Here is a 19,323-nt window from a genome sequence, read left to right on the forward strand (position 1 = left end):
CATTGTACCTTTATGCAATAAATCTAAGATTACATAGACATATCTATCAAAGGCATACATGTAAGAGAAAATTATGAAATATTGTAAATGCACTGATTGATTGGTGCACTGAGGCAAGGAAAACATTTTTTCGACAGTCTCACCATGCCTGAAACCCAATAAAACTGGGTGCCCAATCTGGTACGCACCACACTTGTCTTTTTCAACGAACACACCAGATCTACAAATATTTCTACGTGTATGTGAGGCGTGCCGTTCTTTTAATTGCTTCACTGTTGTCTTTATAATAGTGCATCGGATAACAGAAAGCAGCCGCTTTTAATGCAGAAGCTGCTTAGTTGCGTGGACGTACAGTTCGGAAAGGCATTACATTTAGGTATGAAATATAAGATAAGCGTAACATGTTTTTCTCAGAAATCAGACTGAAATGAAATAAAGAAGAGAAAAAAATGCATCTATTCCTAATCAATAAATACACGTCATATGCAATTACAAACATCGTTTCAGTGATCTGAACGCATACAGCAGCACGCGAAGTAGTACGAATGACCCTTCTGAGAAGTATGGCCAGCAGTTTCCAACAGCGCGACCTTGATGCGGCCCAATACACTTCAATCGCAGCGCCGCCACAATATTTTTCGTCGTCGCGCGCTTCACCGCACAGCGTGCGCCGTCCCAGCCGCTTGACCCACTTAACTGAATTCTAGTACAATATGGTATGGCTCCTGGTTTGTGCAACTTAACCAAGGTGGCGCCACCGGCCCACCGACGCACGCGCGCTTTGGACATCGGGGGCGCGAAAACGTAAGTACCATTGCTCCGTAGCGAAAGCGTGGCGTCTGACACGCGCCGTTTGCTGAACCATGTGTGCACAGTGTAGAAATTGAGAAGAAAATCTTGTGCTGTAGTCGTGTGCAAGAACTGTGATGGAGACATTAAGCAGTGGAACATGTCGGTGTGTGAAATGCACGCGCCGCTGCTGCATCAAGACTGCCCGTGCGCGAGGTCGTTTTCCATGCACCGATTTCCTCAGGGAGAGAAAAACAAGCTCACCCGACAGGGCTCGATAGCGAGTCTACAGAGAAATAACTTCAATCCAGGCACATCGGCAAGAGTAAGTTGCAGAACACAAACATTTACGATATCGCATTGCTGTCGCGAGCAGTCATGCACCTGCTATCAGTCATGTTTAGCGTCAAGCGAAAGTATACACGCACGTGCGTGATATAAGCCCCGGGTGCGATACTAAGTCGTACTAGTTGTCGCGGTGAGAACTCCTGCAGATAAGATCGCAAGAGTGCTATCTGAATCGCATTTTTAAATCGTGAAGCTTGAATTCCTGCCGCCGCTTGATTTTACATATGTTGGTTTCGCTACTGTATCGGAACCACGGTGTAATCAGAACGAAGGCCTGGCGTTGTGGCCTGCAACAAATGCGCGAAAGCTGTGCTGACGCTGTATAGGACAAAATTGTTTCAAACAAGAGAATCGTTGGTTGTCTGTTATCGCAGCATAAATTCCGCATGAGCTTTTGTGGAACCGTAAGTGACTCGAGGCAGAGGCAAACAGCTGATTTGTAGTTACGGCTACTTTAATATGCAGCTAGTCAAATAATGTCAAACTGGTCAGTTTGAAATTATTTACTTTTCTTTTCATGGCCTCTTTTGTCATGAAAATTTTGACTTTATTTTCGGGAACACTCCATTACTGCTGGCGTCCTCCAGCGGTGGTTGACTAGACCACCTGAGAACGCAGCAGGCCATAGAGAAAGAAATGAGCAGGCATTGGGCAGTGGAGCAGTGGGCTGTGTGCCGTTTGCCGTATGAGCAGATACGGATGCCTTGAAAAATGCGAGCAAAAGTCTGCGTCTACAGCTTGCACACGAAGTACACACCATTTGGTACTCAGCTGCGTACATAAATGGAAACCGCGGCCACAGTCCACCCTTCTGTTTGTCATTTGTGGCTCCAGTAGGACGTGTTCCCACTGCGCGATGTCGAAGTATGTAGGGAAAAGATGCGCTGTCGTCTGCTGCAGAAATTGTGACGGGGACATCAAGGTTTGGAAACAGTCTGTGTGCAAACTTCACCCGCCTTTGCTGCATGAGGATTGCCCGTGCTTGAGACCATTTTCTATGCACTCGTTCCCGCGAGGGGAACGCAACAAGTCGATCCGGAAGTGCTGGATTCAGAACCTTCAGAGAAAGAACTTCGATCCCCGCACATCGTCAAGGGTACGTTCTGGGGTAGCCGAACTAAGAGCGCGTGGCCAGAGCATGCCGTGCGCGCATTTTCAGTACAGCAGTGATTTATACGGACTTTCGATTTTGTGAGTGTGTCCTGTGGTGATTTGAGGCCATTGATAATTCATGTTTTTAACATAAAGCGATCGAGTGCTATTTCACATCAACTTTTATGGGTCAAGTATCTAACATCAAGTACGCGGGGTATAGGAAAACTTAATAATGACTTCAAAAAAAGTAATGATCATTTAGACAGAATTACATACACCTGCTTCAAGCTTGTATTGTTTATTTCACTGATGCTTTTAAATACTGAATAAAAGCCTCAGCAACATAACGTGTCTTCGAAGATGTGTATACTCAGGCCAGGTAGTAGTTATTCATGTCGGTCATGCTTCCACAGTAGCTGCCTTTGGCGAGTCTAGTATTGTGCGGTTGTTTGCTAGTCTTCCTTTGAAAAATGACGCCGCATGGCCCTTCACAGTAGTTTCACACAAAGTTGCTTTAAAAACAGTATCATTGATTTCTCAGAGTCATCACTCCCGAAGGCCTCCACCTGCTGGAGGAACTCAACCATTTCAATAACGTCTGATCACTATAAAAGCACTTTGCCTTATTTGACACAGATGACACTTTGTCGTAAGGAGCCATGAGTTCTCTTCTTACTGTGAAATCAAGAGGATTCACGGCTGCATTCAAGAAGTCACTGTGGTTGGCACCTAAAGTGACCACAGTACAGCGAGCATTTCCATTTCCTCTGTGAGACTGTGAGCTGCTACACTTGCATATATGTGACACAGGGGCTGACCAAGATGAATTGCATGCATAAGGAAATAGAATGAAAATGTTATCATCTGCAGCGATCCGAGCTGCGCTGTCGAATACCTTGCACACCCACTATGTGTATGTATGTAATTCAATGTAAGAAATATATTTCAGAGACACCATAAAGCTATGAAAGCATACACAATGCAGCCTGTAGCATACACTAAATATTTTCTGAGATTACACTTTCATGGAAGATGTCATATGGAGATGTCATCATCACGTACATTGCTGATCACTTTGATATGTTCACGTTAGCATGAAATGAGTGCCATACATAAGAAAAACTTAAGAAAAATTTTGTTCCACGTGTTTATACCAACACAACTAAAGCATGTCCACAGCTCCATCAAGCAGTAGACTTATGAATGAAGTGACTGTGACGTGGTGTATAACAATTTTATAGGTACTTTTAATAAATTATATCATAAGTAATGTTCAATAAAGAAGGTATAGAAGCTGCGCAAGGGCATGCAAATCGTGGGTGAATAATGAAATGTTACAAATGATAACAAGGTGCAACAATGAATTGTGTGCACATTTTGTGAAAACAAAAGATCTCAAGGGTCTTAGCAAATGGAAAGCATACCATAATAAACCCACATCTCAGCTGAAGGTGGCAAAAGACAAATTCAACATAAACATCTTGGGGTGAGGATCTGCATAGGTCAGAGATTATCTGGAAGAAATTCAAACAGCTCTTGAATTTCAAGTGGGCCAATTGTTCTGGTTCCCATGAAGCATCGTCAAAAGACTGCCCGAGACACAAGACAGAGCTGAAAGTCCTAAAACAAATGGTGAGGGACAACTCAACGCACAGAGAGGCCACTGCCAAAGTGCGACGGTGTTGTGCCCACTACAGACGATCTTCGTCTACTTGAACCACTGATACCATTGTAAGAAAGGCGCTATACTTCCTGCAGCTGGTGGTTCCAAGGCGCTCACCCACACTAACAACACTGTGTCAGGTGACGCAGTGAATATGTCTACTGCAAACGCCTGGCTTCCTACATTAAGTCCTCCAGCAGAACAAAGATCGATGGTGGACTACCGATGCACAATGACAGCACAGATTGCGTGCGAGGCCAAACAAACAAGTAATCGCTATAATCAAGTTTCTAATGAAAGTCATTCGCATGCTGATAAATGACCTGTTGACACCAGGGTTCAGGGTGCACTGCAAGTGCTGGACGGTCTGGATCCAGTTCTTGCAAGCCTTGAGTAACAAGCACAATGGCTCTACCGCGTCAGCCGTTCTTGAGACAAGTCAAGGAAGATTCTATTACGCAGTGGAATGCCCATGGACTGAAATCCCGTATTGGTGATTTTCGCCATTATGTTTTCACCAGTCAATCCCCCTTATTGTGTCATCTTGTGTCATCTGTGAACCGAACCTACAGAAACCTGTCCGGATCTCAGGCTATGAACCTTATGCTTCATCGACTTGTAATGACATTAGCAAGGTGGTCATCTACATATGGTGTGAACTGACTTATGTTGTTCATCCAGTGCGGCCACATAACAGTGATCAGTATATCTGTTTGACCAAGAAAAACACAAACTTGCGTTTACTCTAGTGAATGCTTACCTTTCTCCATCAAGTCGTTTCGACAGGCAGAGACTGAGTGGCATTGTAGATGCAACTCATGGTCGATGGATTGTTGTTAGGGACGTTAACGCACATTATTCACTTTGGGGAAGCATCAAAGTAAATTCCAAAGAAAGAAACCTCATTTCCTTTGGCTGCAACCATGAACTTTGCTGTCAAAACGATGGCAGTCCCACGTTTCTGCGCGGCCGGACGTACAGTAGTTGTTTAGACTTAGGTTTTGTTTCACGATGCCTACTCGCCGAGTCCTCTGGTTCGCAAATATAGAAACCCACGAAAGCAACCACATGCCTACCTACCTGAAGATAAAAGGCCTAACCAAATCCGTTCTATCAAATCCTAAACAAACAATAGATTGGCCCGCGTTTAAATCATTTATAGAAGACTCATGCCACGAAGGCTTTTCGTTCACACTAGAAATTCAGATCGCCAAGGCTATGCAGCATGCTATGCATTCATTTCAGCTATTGGAAAAATACACAGAATTTGATGCAGGAATACAGAGCCTCTGTGCAATATGCCGGTGAGCGGAGCAATGGTACAGATGGACTAAATCGGTTTGTGACCATAGAGAGGCCAGATGCATTCAAAAGAAAATTCAGCATCACCTTGCTATACTGCAATATCAACACTGGAAACCATTTTGTGATTCTCTCGATCCACGTAAAGCTCTGTAAGTTGTCTGGAAAACAGTCCACGGATTTGAACAGCTCCTCAACAGCGCCGTCCATTTAAATCTCTAGCCCTCCATCAATGACGCCGAGAGGTCGACGTAGCCTAAGATTACTGCGCAAGGATCGCAGGTTTGGCATTCACCTACTCACCTTGCGCACCCGTTACTATTGTCCCCCCTTGCTCCCTAGACCCTTGTATGGACGCTCCTTTCTTTATTGAAGTACTGGAGCCCGCACTTGCTGGGTGCAGGCGATCTTCCTGACCGGGACCCGATGACATCACATACTCCATGCTGTGCTTGTAAACCTTGGTCAAGAGGCCAGATACGCACTTCTTCGCCTGTAAAGGGCATCATGGCGTGACGGCCTGGTCCCTACCATGTGGAAATCCAGTCGTCTTCAAGCCTGGCAAATCTCCATTGGAATTGTCATCTTACCGTTCAATAGCGCTGGTCAGCTGTGTCGGCAAAGTAGTGGAGAGAATGATCCTTGCACGGTTAGAATGGTGCTTAGAATTTTACATCTGTCCAGAGCTAATGGCTGGTTTTCGACGTGGACGCTCATCAATAGATAGCGTTATTGACCTTGTAACATACGTACAGCACAAGAAACATCTGAAACGAATCACTGCAGCCTTATTCCTTGATGTTAATGGTGCGTACGACAATCTAGACCACCATGCAATTCTGGATGCCTTAGAAGCTGTAGGGATTGCTGGACACACTTTTCACTGGATACGCAGCTATTTGAATGGAAGATCTTTCTTTATTTTAACTCAAGACAAACCGATGCCGTCTAGCTATACCAGTCGTATGGTACCACAAGGTGGAGTACTCAGCCCTACCCTGTTTAACTTGGTGCTCGTTGGTCTCGCCGATTCGTTACCACAAACCATTCAGCTCTCCATATTTGCAGACGACATCTGCATAAGAGCTTCAGGAGTGACACGTGTACAAGTCTGCGCACGACTTCAGAAGTCCAATGGCCATGTCAACATAACTAAGAAGGCAAGGCGTGGAGCTTTCACCCGAGAAATATGCAGTCGTTGCTTTTACTCGCAAAGCAATGGCCCTGTATGCTTTGCGAATTAATGACAAAACTGCACGATATAGAAGAACGCACTGATTTCTTGCCGTCATCATTGATAGAGACATGTCTTGGAGCCGTCATGTCTCATACATGACAATGCATTAGGCCGCCATTGTGGACCTTCTTGCTTTTCTCGGCAGGAAGTTCTGGGGTGCAACAGTACCATCAACGTTGCAGCTATATAAAGCACCGTTTTGGGGCTTCCTGCAGTGCAGCTTACCTGTACTAGGAAATACTTGCACTACAAATATACGCAAACTTCAGAGTGTGCAAGCACAATCACTCAGAACTTGTCTCGGTCTCCCCAAAACTATGTCATCGATTGCGACAGTGGCCATTGCCGGAGACACTCCTTTGACAGTCTATACAGATGCAGATGTCCTGAGAGCACACATCCGACACCTGACTTGGATTCCCTCACAGCATCTTGCTTGCTTGCCAACAAAGAGGCCACATTCAATTTTTGCCAAAAATGTTGTAAGACATCAGTCCTACTTGCCATCAGAATTTATGCCTGCTACACGATTATCAGATGCATTGTGGTGTCTCCACCGGCTGCAAGTGCAATTGACAATTCCAGGAATCAGAAAGAAAGCTGGAGCGCCATTGCAAGCTTTGGAACAAATTCACAATGTACACAGATTCTGGCAACATGTCTACACAGAGGGTTCGGTAAAGCTCAACAACTCCGCTGCTGCAGTCATCATCCTGGCAAAATATGAAGAAATTAGGGTAAAGACTTCCTTAGTTACCGAATCGACAGGTGCAGAACTTGTGGCACTCTATGCTGCACTTGATTTTATTAATCAGGAACCATTACAACGATGGACAGTCTTTAGTGACTCCAAGGCAGCCCTTCAGTGCATACAGAGCCCAATGTGCCACGAACCCAATGAACAACTGGCCTCAGAAATTCGAAACATATATCATCGCAGCTGTGCCAAGGGACACAACATAATCTTTCAATGGCTTCCAGGACATTGCAGCTTCCGCGGGAATCACCACGTCGACGAAGCCGCCTGATCTACACATGAAAGTGGCCAACGTGTCTTGATTCCTTCGCGAACAGACACTGCGGCTGGGCTGCAATTGTTGCCCTTTGAACGTACTTTGCCCCTGTGGCTCTTGAATGTTTTCACCATGTGTTGTTTGCGTTCGTTGTCTCCGTACATACAGATGCACCTACCGCCTGGGTTACCACAACTTGAACAGACCATGCTGTACCGTCTGTGGCTAGGCGTTGCATTTACAAATTCATCTGCTTTCCTTATTGGAATGGCCAACAGCCCCATGTGCGACACATGCAAGAGCGATGAGACGCTCGCACATATTATCTGTATCTGCCCGCAATATAGTGCCCAGAGACAAGTGATATGCATAGTACTGGACCAGCTGGACTATCGTACACTATCAGAACACAAAGCTTTAGGTCAGTGCTCCCAAAGAACATCCGTGCTGAAGGCCTTAGTCATTTTATTAAAGTTCCTGCAGTCTACAATAGACTTTAAGAATGCACCCCCACCCCCCCCCACCGCTCTAAGTGTATGCAGTTTTTTCGTGCTCGTCCCTCTATCTCCCCCTTCCACTCTCTTTCTCTTTTTATCCCCCTTAGCCCTTCCCCCGTGCAGGGTAGCCAACCAGAACTACCTCTGGTTAACCTCCCTGCCTTTCTATGCATCCTTTTCTCTCTCCCTCTCTTAGGCAAGCACTACTATTAAACAATTGGCCAGCTAAAACAAAAAATAACTAGAGAGAAACCAAGGCAGGGACAGCACGTAACAAAGATAGGCTGGCTGAAACAGACACAAAAAAAAGATACAATATCAACATAAATGGTAAATAAAAGTCCAAAAGCACTAATGCAAAGTTCACATAAACTTCAAGTTGATGCATGGTATGTCACAGCATGGAATTTACACAGTGAGTAAGGTTATTTAAGAATATAGAACAGTCACTTGTATAGCATTTGTATTTCGAGAGGGCACACAATATATGGGTGATCATATTTAAGTTTTACAGAAGCTTTAGAAATTGCCTGCTGCCGATACATAATTCTTGTCCTTGAGCTGGATTATTTGTTGAGGCAGACATTATTGGCATGAAAAATTTAAACACACATTCAAGTAATTAACTATAATTAATTTCTTAATTTAGTTGTTGCACATATTGCAATCTATGAATTGTCGCCGGTGAGATTGCAAAATGTATCCACTTGAAATGAATCTCCAGGATGACACCAGTTTCGAGATATTATTCTCCAAAGTGCGGAAGGAAATACATGGGCGCTCCAGTTACTTTTGTGCTGCACTGCATAGAAGTAAAAATGCAAAAAGTAAGTAGAAAAACAGTGCATTTTTATGGCGATCTTGATGGTGCATATCTCCAAAATGGTGTCATTTTGGAAAATCATTCCAGGTGAATTACACCTTGCAAACTCATTGGCTACAATTCATAAATTGGCATATTTGCTGTAAACGAATGAAGTAAGTTGATTAGTGAATTTTGTAATTAGATGAATTTGTATTTTAATTTCTCATGCAGGTAATGCCTGCTTCTCTGAATAACCCGGCTGAAGGACTAGAATTTTGTTATCTGCAACAGGTAATTTTTAAAATTTTTGTAAAGCTTAAATATGATCGACCTCTATATGAGCTTACACCGCAGGTTGTAACGAAGTCAAAATCAGGGGCACTTTGCAAAAACATTAAACTGCAGGGCATAGCCACAGAACATAATTACTACGCTCTGGTAAATATCTATAATTCTTGTCACTTACAAAAAAATTGTTTAAGGTGCTAGCTTCATGCTTTTGCAGTTCAATTGTTGGATATAGCCCCCAAGTTTTCCCCTGTGAGAGTGGCAGCATTTTTTTCTATTCTGAGTGTGAATACTAAAGTGTAACAAGAGGCGCCCACTGAAGTGCAATAAGGCGCTGCACTTTGCACTTTGTGTGCAAAAGCAGTGTGCAAAAGCACACTACACTTTCGGTTCATCCAATATTTTGTAAAAAACACTTTGTGTATCCTGTGCATAGACGTAATCTGCGTGTTACTGTTCTGAGAGAATGTGTAATCGATGCTCCAATAGTAGGTCAATCGGAAATAAAACGAAGCTCCGACCACAGTTTTCATACCAGCTAGACTGAAAATTTAAGTAAATTGTTGTGTGCATCGCTGTGTGAGAGAGGTATCAGATGAGTCTCATTTTCTGCATGCACTGTGCACGCTTAACTGTCTACTTCTGTGCTGCCACAGTGACTAGGAATCCACTTAAAGAAAATTTCATGTTGCAAGTCTATTGCCTTTGTATATATCTTTCATACTTCATATACCATGACCACGACCATTTTTGTTCATGCTTGTGGAATTAGTGCTCAGTCAAGGCACTTGAAAGTCGCTCAACGAGACCCATTTGAGTGGGTGTTGTTGTGAGCATATGAAAGTCAATGTGCTCATTGCTCTGACTGCTTGAGTACAGTCACTTTTTTGGGGTACGAGTATTCCTAATATGGCTTAGGTGCATCTGTTTCAAAAAAGCCATGCAATGTATAGCTAATGTACATTGTAATGAATCCTCTAGTCAGTTGTTTAAGCAGTATAATATTTATCCTGGCAACAGTTATATAGCAACAGAATATACTTACTGTGCTGTGGATCATCTATCAAGCAGAATGACACAGCTAGTCATAACACAACTCCCCAAACTGCATATAAATGAAAGTATAGCACTTACCAGGAATAAAGAGCTATGGAAAATACCAACTCCGTGAGCTAACTACTTCAGTTTTTATTCTATACCTTTCTACAATAATAAATAACTTGCATAAAGAATCATTTGACCTGTTTCGTTTCTCTAACAGTGAAATTCATTTGTAGTTATCGCTTCTGTTTAAGTGATTTATATGTTTCCCCTGTATTTGTGCGATCTCATATGAGGGAATCTCTGAATTTATATAAGTAGTTGCAATGTACTTGGGAAGTGCCAGTATTTTGTTCATGTATATCACGGGTAGTCTATTACTGCTAAATGTATAGAACATATGTTGTGCGCTAGGCCGTCTACTATGCATGCCAAAACAAAGGGGGCAGGGACCTTTCTCAAGTCATTCTCATCACTTTTAGTCTCACCTTCTCCCATTGAAAAGGAAATGAAAATATTAATGTATGCATTCATTCGTTCATTGACCAAGCTGCTGTTCTTGCAGTGATGACTAAAACTTTAAATGTGTTGTGTATTGATGTGTTCTCGCAGAACAGCTGTGTGCTTTTCGTCACTGAGATAAGAACAATGCTATATAATCTATGCAATTTTCTGCCACAATTTCAAATAGAGTTGTGTGAGTGTGATTCATGCTATGTTGAATGAATGAATGAATGAATGAATGAATGTTTATTTCATCTTGAGTGCAATTTCAGGAGAGGTTGCAGCAGTGGCCGCATTTATCTGCATAGGCTCAGTGAAATCTTAATTTTCTGTGATTCATTAGAAAAGGCAGCCCCAAAGAATGTCAGGACTGTGTTGCTGACAAGTAAACAAACTATTTTGCAACATTGCAATGATGTCTTTCAAAAAACAATGCAGTATTTCAGATTTTTGTTTCATTGCTGTTAGTGATGATTATTTAATACAACGACCTTTAGCTTCAATCACCAACTCAGTGTGGCTTAAAAATTGCTGCCTGCTGGGATTATATTGTCCTTGACAATGTTGGCCATTGGTTCCAAAATAGCATCCTTCAAAGAGACATCAATATTTTGTTTGTCAATGGCCCTCTCAGTAATGCTGAGATGCCATAAGTCAGGGTAGTGACTTGTTTATAAGCAGCAGCCAGCAACTATTGGGGGATAGAAGGGCATGTGGACAGAAGCAAAGCCATCATGAACTTATACCTAACTTGTGCACAGCCTGACTATTGACTTTGCCACCTGGAGCTTCTTGGCACTGGCACTCAAAACTTTCTTGGTTGCAATAGGTAATGGTCTGCATGGCCTGCTGTGCGAATTCAGCCGTGCTGTGTCAGATTAGTGGCAGTACTTCCTTCTCTTTGCCAAGGACGACACATCATCATTAGAAGCTGTGACATCTTTTCTTATTTCCAAAACAAAGGACTGCAACTTGCCACATTTAGGCCAGTGGTGATCTGAAGTCACTGTGATGGATCAGTTTTTCCATGACTAAATTTTTTTCACCTCCTCTCTCAGATTGAATGCTGCCACCTTGAAACATGTGAAAGAGGTGATATTTAAATCATTGGTGTTCATCAAGTTAACCTGCTATAGAGAGACATCAGAATATTTCTTATGTCTAAGGGTAACTATGCTGTCAAATTGTGCACCCAGCCTTTGCTCATCACCTGTCTGTAGTGATGAGCACAGCTTTCACTATGTTACATGATGTGCAAAGTTGATTCTTGTCGTCATCGAGAAATGCAAGTTGCATCACCTAGATGGTGTGCACCCAACAATGAGGAGCTGTTGCACCGAATGCACTCTGGTATGCTGAAATTTGTCGCTCTGCCCGTGGTGTCCTGTCCTCTTCATTGTCCATGTCCTTTGTGCTACAATGGCTTCAGTACATATTAACCAACTTGCCCAAGGAAAAGTTTTATTAGTTTCTTCTCTTGGTAAACCGCGGAGCACCACTGCCATTGGAGTGACACTTGTGTGTGAATGTATTTTTACAGCGAAGCTTTATATGGCTAGCTGATTCATCCGTCCGTCTATCACCTGTATGCCAAAAACTCCTCTGGTGCAACTACATGCACATGCATGAAAAAAGAAAAGAAAAAGAGCTGCACGATTGGCTGCGCCAAGGGTGTCGTTGCTCTCTGTCGTAGCTGAGCACATGCACAGCAGTTTCTTCCCGGCTCCAAAATGGGTAGGCCATGCATCATATGTACTCTTGAGAAGCAGGCAGCTTTCGATCAACAACGCCGCAAGCAGAACTGGGAACAAGCTCTTCTACACCGTGCCATTGCTGCAGCCCAGGCACAACAACGTGCTCATGCAGCCGAGCGCATGCGGCAACTCTGTACCAAGGATCTGGCAGCCTACCAAGCCGTCGTTTAATGAACTGTCGGGAATAACCCAGTGATAAACACCAGGGCCGCACATTTCAACTTCACTGATTAACCATCTGTACGGAGCGGTCGGGCGGGGATATTTCTTTAGAATGATGCTGGTTAGTGTACATATTGGTCAAACAAGGGATGTTTCGGGCTTGAGCCAACATTTCGACAGAGTCTTGTCTGTGTCAAAGCAGCGAATGCTCAACAACTGCCTTTAAGAACTTGTTGCTGGGCAAGTTGGTATGGTTCCTATACATTCTTTTTATCAGCACAAAAAGCATACATACACCACACAGAGAAGACGACACACATATGCTCCACTACCTCCTGTTTGAAGAAAGGAAGGTGTCAGAAGAATGAATATTCCTTTTTATGCATGTGCAATACATCCAAAGTTAATACATCAGTATGATTTGTTTTTCTTTGCTATGCTCATCAAGACAACATGCCATGACACTTGCACTCTAGATTTATTATGTACGGTATATACAGTCAAGGATGCTTAGTCATGCCTATTCCTTAGTTGTGTCTGTTTCTTTGTGCTGTTCTGTATGAAGTATAGTTCACATGTACTCCTTTCCTTTTTCAGGTGTGCTCAATTCACTTTGTTGATGGACGTCCCACCGAAGACAACCCATACCCAACACTTCATCTCGGAACACCGGTAAGTTTTGTACAGCTTTGCCCTCTGCTGTTGCCAGTGTGCATAATTCCTCTTTGGTGTCCTTTGATTTTGCTGCCAGTATGTCCGTCACAAGGGAAGAAGAAAAATCAAGAAACATGTGACTGTGCCAGCAAAGCCGAAGACCAGCACAAACCAGACTAGCTCATCTTCTGCTGTCAACGACCCACAGAAGCCTGGGGAAAGCAAGCCGGATGAGGACCAATCTGAAGTCAGCAGCATGTTCCGTAATATTAGAACGTACCAGCGACCACACAGGTACAGTATTCATTGCCTCTGTTGATTAGTCTTTGCATGCAGTGCTTTTATGAAGAAAACAAAAACACGTAGATGTTGCATCTCCAGTAAGCACTCATATTCCTTGGAAGTGTGACCAGCATGCGATCTTGTTGATGTCATAATCACATTACCAGGCATCGTGCATTACCTCACTGAAGTTTTCAGGCTAGGAATCCAAAGCTTTGCAAGATGTGAGAAAGTGAACTTGCACTGAGAGCGACTCACTTGCAGCTGTCACAAGCATGTCTTCTCCAATGACTCCACTTTTGAAAGTTTGCAGGTTTAACCTGACGTAATTGTCCGGATACTAAAGGGTTGTGAAACGAGTGAGAAGCTGAGCCAATTAGTTCTGGTGGAGGTTACAGTAAACAAACTTTGATGTAATTGCACTATTCAGCTATATTTCTGCAGAAATGCGCTCCCACAGTTGCACAGTTTACATGCAAAGCAATGCAGCTTTATGAAAATGCCCATCTCATCAGTGCGCTAATCATTCAGAAAAGTGAGTGCCACAGTAGTGTGATTATGTTGGCTGGTTACTGTACTGTTTCGCTGTGCAACTTCTCTGTGGTACTTGCTTCACTTCACTACAATATCTAATTTACTGAAGGTTAAAGCACTGGTCTTTAGCATTCGTTTTATTACTTGCCTTGCTCATTGATATCATATAATGAGCACATTATCGTTTCTCACATCTCTTGTTGGCTGCTGTGATGTCAGCATCAACAGAAGGGCCTTGAAGCGTTAGCTTCTTTTTTTGGGTCTGATGGCTTCAGTCATGCTGCAGGTCTTTTGGGTTCTCTTCCTCAGTCTAAGAAGCTGCTTCATGTATTCATTTTTGACATAATGCACGTTAATATTGTATAATAGAACATAAAACTGGTACCTGGGGAAACGTGATTTGCCTTATTAATTTTACGCCTGACCACATAGTTACTTGCTGTATCTACATTAAGTTATTTGTACTGGAATTGTTTGAACTGCTTAGTCTAAATGTGGGGCACAAGTATAACAAAGCAATTGCCACCTTGGCGCAAATGTAAAAAAAAAAAATAAAAAAAAATTTAGACCGTTCAAAGACAGTCGCCAAAGTAAGCGAACAGCTTATGCGAACTGAAGAACTCAAATGGACAAGAGCAATACTTGTCTATGTATACTGCTGCTGTCGATAATGGTGGCTGATGATGGCGGCACAAATTATCATCAACATGTTTTAGTAGATGGCATGACAGCATGACAACGTTGTGATGTGAATGATGATGCTGACAGCGTGATGATAACGGCGGCATGACAACAGCATGACAATGGCTTGGCAACTGTGCTTACTTTTCTGCTCGTTTACCCCACAATGACCATTAGCGAAAAATCATGCAGATCCCTTGTGGAGTGGGAGTGGGTCTAAGCAAAGCTGTGGGGAGCCAGCAAACTGAAAAGGCACAGCTCAACAGACATGCAACAGACTTCAGCCTCTTTGGCGGCAAACATTCCCCACAACCATCAGCAGAGGCAATAAAGAAATGCAACACTGCACCACCACTGACCACAGCTCCTAAGCCTTCAGATGCCACAAAGGGTCTCACCTGTCTAAAGGAGCTGGTTGACTTTCGGTTACATAGGCCCCCGCAACTAGCTTAGATAGCTGTTGTGCAGAAGCACATGCTTTTTCCCTTAAGAAACATACCTGGCAGCACCCAGCCACAGAATGATAGCGAAAGAAAGCTATTTGCTTTGAAGTAACTGCTGCTAATGATCTGCACATAGCATAGGGCTTTTATCAATGTCTGGTATTGGTATTCAGTTCACACATCTCAGAATAGTCTGCACTGTCCAATTCAGAGATGTAAATATTGATGCAATGGTTGAGGTGCTCTATATGTTGCTATAAACAGTAGTCTTTCCCACACTCATGCCTGCTCTGCTCCCCCCCCCCTTTTTTTTTCACAGGTCGTATAATCAAGTCCCGGCAAACTGCCCAACATGTGGCTGTGAACGTCATGTCACCAAAAAAGCAGACAAGTGTATCCAGGTTCAGCTAGAACAAAACCAGTACCAGCCAGACATGCAAGGTCCTGAACCTTTCTTGAATTTGCAGCTTACTGTCGACAATGTCAGCCAGATCGTAGTGAAAATGGAGCCTTTAATTGAAAACTGAGCCTTTGCAATATGATAATACTATTGTTTGCTTTCTTGACTGGTCTATGTGAAAATGGGATAAACAAGATATTTTTTTTCTTTGTGGTGAATGGCCAATTATTCACAATGGCAGTTGAAGATCAATGTTGACGAGACTGTAGTTGGGCACTTATGCTCCTTGATCTCAAAAGTGTAGGGGTGTCATTACAGCAACTGTCAGCATAGTCGTTTGCCTATGGTGTCAAAATTAGCACTGTTCCGTGCGCATCGCGAATGCACGGCCAGACTTTTCTTTCAAGAGGGAAGCGAGCCTTCTTTACTTTAATGGCTTTCTCTTTCACTGGCCCCCCGCGGACTCCAAGCTGTGCGCGAGAGAAAGGACCCCGCTCCCTCCGTTCGGTTCCTGAATGTGACCCATTGACGACGCTTCGGGGTGTCGGCTGTTGTTTCCCGTGCCTGGGGGCGGCGACGAGGACGGAAACCGCAGTTGGAAAAGCGCGGGACGGGCAGACTCGCCCCACCAGCCCTAGAGACCGGACCACTTTTTTACGGGGCTAAAACTGAACGTTTTGTGTATTTTTAACTTGCCTTTTTGACCTTCTCAGTGTAATTAAAGTTTGTTTTAAATGTTCAACTGCGTTCGACCCGTTATCTAGCTGGATAGCGGACGCTTTGATCCCGTCAAGTGCGATCCACGAGGCCAGCATAGTAAAAAAGTGAAGTCGACTGCCATCGGCCGCCAACTCAACATCCGCTGCAGTGGAATACGTCGCACGGCAAGACCTCCGGTTTGACCATGACATCCGCCTACTGCAAGGACACGGCATCGCCTACAAGTTGAGCAGCTGACGGCACACAGGGCAACGACAAGGTGGGCTCGTTTCAAATTTCATCGCGCAGCTTAGCAGGCTTCACCACATACGTCCGCTTTGAGTGAGATACGTCGTGAAGCACGCACGCCAAAATGGATCAGGACAAGCTGACGCCTGAAACGTCTCAAATTATGACAGCAGAGCATGAAGCTTCCACGGCAAATATTCGACCACAAAGAGCAACTACGTTTTCCATGAAAGCTAAAGAAACGTATGAAACGAGCCGCGAAGAGCACTGCCGGAGAATGGACGCTGCCTGGAAGAACGTGGAGACAGCTATTTTCAAAGTGTCATGTGCAAAAGAGGAAGACGTTAACAACGCCGCAACGCAGCTTCGCGCAAGCTATGAGCGCTACGAGCACGTCGCCGCCAGATACGCTACCTTCCTCGCCAAAACAAGCAGATCTGAAGCCCAGCAGGAATTAGAACTTCAAAAAGCAATCGACGCAGATCGTTATGTGACTGTAAGCGACAAATTACGTGAGGCTACACAACGAGAACGCGACCGCTTACAAGAGGTAACGTCGCAGCACTCTCTATCGGCCCACTCAAGCGTTTCTTCGAGGTCACGACGATCGGGTTCGTCAACAATCAGCCTAGCCGTCGTACAAGCACGCGCACAAGCTGAAGCCGTCCGGGCCAGAGCAGAGTTTGGTCGCAGAGAGGCCGCGATGCGTATTGAGAAGGCAAGGATTGAGGCTGAATTGGATATTTTGCAGCATGAAAAAGAAGCGGCAGCTGCAAACGCCCAGGCGAATGTGCTCGAGGCAGCCGTGGAGCAGGATGGCGGGGAGCGCATGCGCACGCTCCCTCCTGTGGACCGAACGCTGCAGACTAGGAGTTATATCGATGAGCAGCAATCCCTACGCAACTCTGCGCTCGCGTTTACTGAGGAGGCCGTTACCAACTCAAGCGACGACGTAAACAATGCTCACACGTCACCGAGGGCCAACACAGCTGCGAATAATTCGATGTGTCTGCGAGCTGATGAACGTCCACCTGACTACCATGCTGCCCCTAACAACCCAAGTTTTAAGCATGCTGGAGCTACGAGTCCTCCTATGGACTTACGAGTTGATCCGCAGCCGCTTGTGAATGCCCCGACACACAACAGTTCAAGCTCAGAGCTAGCCGATGTCCTCAAATTCCTGTGCCGCAAAGACCTTGTTTCAAGCGGTCTTGCCAAGTTTGATGATCGACCTGAGAACTTTCGCGCTTGGAAATCATCGTTCAAAGGTGTCGTCAGAGATCTAGGTCTTTCTGCCCAAGAAGAGCTAGACCTCCTCATCAAATGGCTTGGCCCTGAATCGTCAAATCAGGCTCGGAGGTTAAAATCGGTGCACATGGATGACTTTTCAACGGGCTTGAACGTTGTGTGGAAACGGCTCGACGACGTCTTTGGGCGCCCTGAGGCAATTGAGGATGCACTACTGAAGCGGCTGGAAGACTTCCCGAAGATATCTTACCGGGAAAATACCAGACTCCAGGAACTTGGCGACCTCCTGCTAGAACTCGAGGCTGCGAAAACTGACCCGTATCTTGCCGGTCTTGGCTATTTGGATACCGCAAGAGGGGTCAACAAAATTGTCTCAAAGTTGCCATCTGGACTTCAAGAAAATTGGATGTCGGCGGGGTCGAAATACAAGAAAGATCACGACACTGCATTTCCAGCCTTTTCTTTCTTTAGCAAATTCGTTAGAGATCAGGCCAGCATGAGGAACGACCCGAGTTTCATCTTGCGTGTACAAAATGCGCCGTCTGAATTCAATCAGAGGAAGCAAGACAATGCTACCAAGACCACGCGGCAAAGATCGTCTGTGTCAGCGAGAAAAACAGAAGTGGATCCTGCTTCTGCCAAAATTAATCGAGATGTCACTGCTAACGAACAGCAACCGGAATCGAAGGACTTGAAAAGGTGGTGTCCATATCACAAGAAACCTCACCCTTTGGAAAGGTGTCGCGCCTTCCGTGAGAAAACCTTGGAAGAGCGGCAATCTTTCATAAAGAAGCAAGGGATCTGCCTACGATGCTGCTCATCCAAGAACCACATGAAGTGGCAATGTCAGGCAGTTGTGATATGCCTCATATGCGACAGCGCCGACCACGCCACAGCGCTTCACCCAGCACCGCCAACCTCAGAGCCGTCAAGGGCTAGTGGGTCTGATGACAGTACCACAGATGACTCAGAAAGAAGAGTCACATCTAGGCGTACTGAAGTGGCAAACGCTGACAACAGCACAAGGTCGTGTGCCAAAATCTGCCTCGTAGAGGTCACCCATGAGACTCAGCCTGAGAAGACAGTTAGAGCGTACGCGATTCTTGACGACCAGAGTAATCGCTCGTTGGTTAGGCCAGAACTCCTCAACGATTTCGGAGTGAAGGGGACGCCTACGCAATACACGCTCCGCACTTGCTCCGGCAGTACTGAAGTGGTTGGAAGAGTCGCTCATGGTTTTTTCGTGCAGAGCATGTCAGGCGAAGTCAAGTTTCCTCTTCCACCTCTCCTCGAGTGCAAGGCAATTCCAGAAAACAGAGAGGAAATTCCGACACCTGACGCTGCAAGGCACTACCCGCACTTGAAGTCAGTAGCAAATCACATTCCGCCTCTTGAGGAGGCTGGAATACTGCTCCTTCTTGGCCGGGACATCCTAAGAGCTCACAAGGTTCGTCAGACAATCAACGGACCCCACGACGCGCCGTATGCTCAGAAGCTCGACCTCGGATGGGTCATTGTCGGTGACGTTTGCGTTGGTCGAACGCGGAAAACGGGCAGCGTCAACGTGCTCAAGACCCATGTGCTGGACAGTGGGCGACCATCTCTTTTTGAGCCATGCCCAAGACATTTCTTTGT

General features: G+C 44.8%; 1 protein-coding gene across 1 annotated transcript; it reads left to right on the forward strand.

Annotated features, from left to right (window-relative positions):
• The first annotated feature begins 813 nt into the window (after positions 1-813).
• LOC139057568 (uncharacterized) lies at positions 814-15,699 on the forward strand. Its single transcript, XM_070536009.1, has 4 exons — positions 814-1,114; positions 13,096-13,170; positions 13,250-13,446; positions 15,412-15,699. Exons 1-4 carry the CDS (start codon positions 950-952, stop codon positions 15,617-15,619), a joined length of 645 nt encoding a protein of 214 aa, XP_070392110.1. The 5' UTR covers positions 814-949; the 3' UTR covers positions 15,620-15,699.
• Positions 15,700-19,323: the final 3,624 nt, after the last annotated feature.

The sequence above is a fragment of the Dermacentor albipictus genome, chromosome 3, assembly GCF_038994185.2.
Source record: "Dermacentor albipictus isolate Rhodes 1998 colony chromosome 3, USDA_Dalb.pri_finalv2, whole genome shotgun sequence".
In the NCBI taxonomy this organism is placed as follows: domain Eukaryota; kingdom Metazoa; phylum Arthropoda; class Arachnida; order Ixodida; family Ixodidae; genus Dermacentor; species Dermacentor albipictus.

Bases quoted from the DNA above. Each gene is read 5' to 3' on its own strand.
- LOC139057568 (XM_070536009.1), top strand. From the start codon at position 950: ATGTCGGTGTGTGAAATGCACGCGCCGCTGCTGCATCAAGACTGCCCG. The intron at 1,115-13,095 runs GTAAGTTGCAGA...TTCCTTTTTCAG, and splicing joins ATCCAGGCACATCGGCAAGA to GTGTGCTCAATTCACTTTGT. The intron at 13,171-13,249 runs GTAAGTTTTGTA...TTTTGCTGCCAG, and splicing joins CACTTCATCTCGGAACACCG to TATGTCCGTCACAAGGGAAG.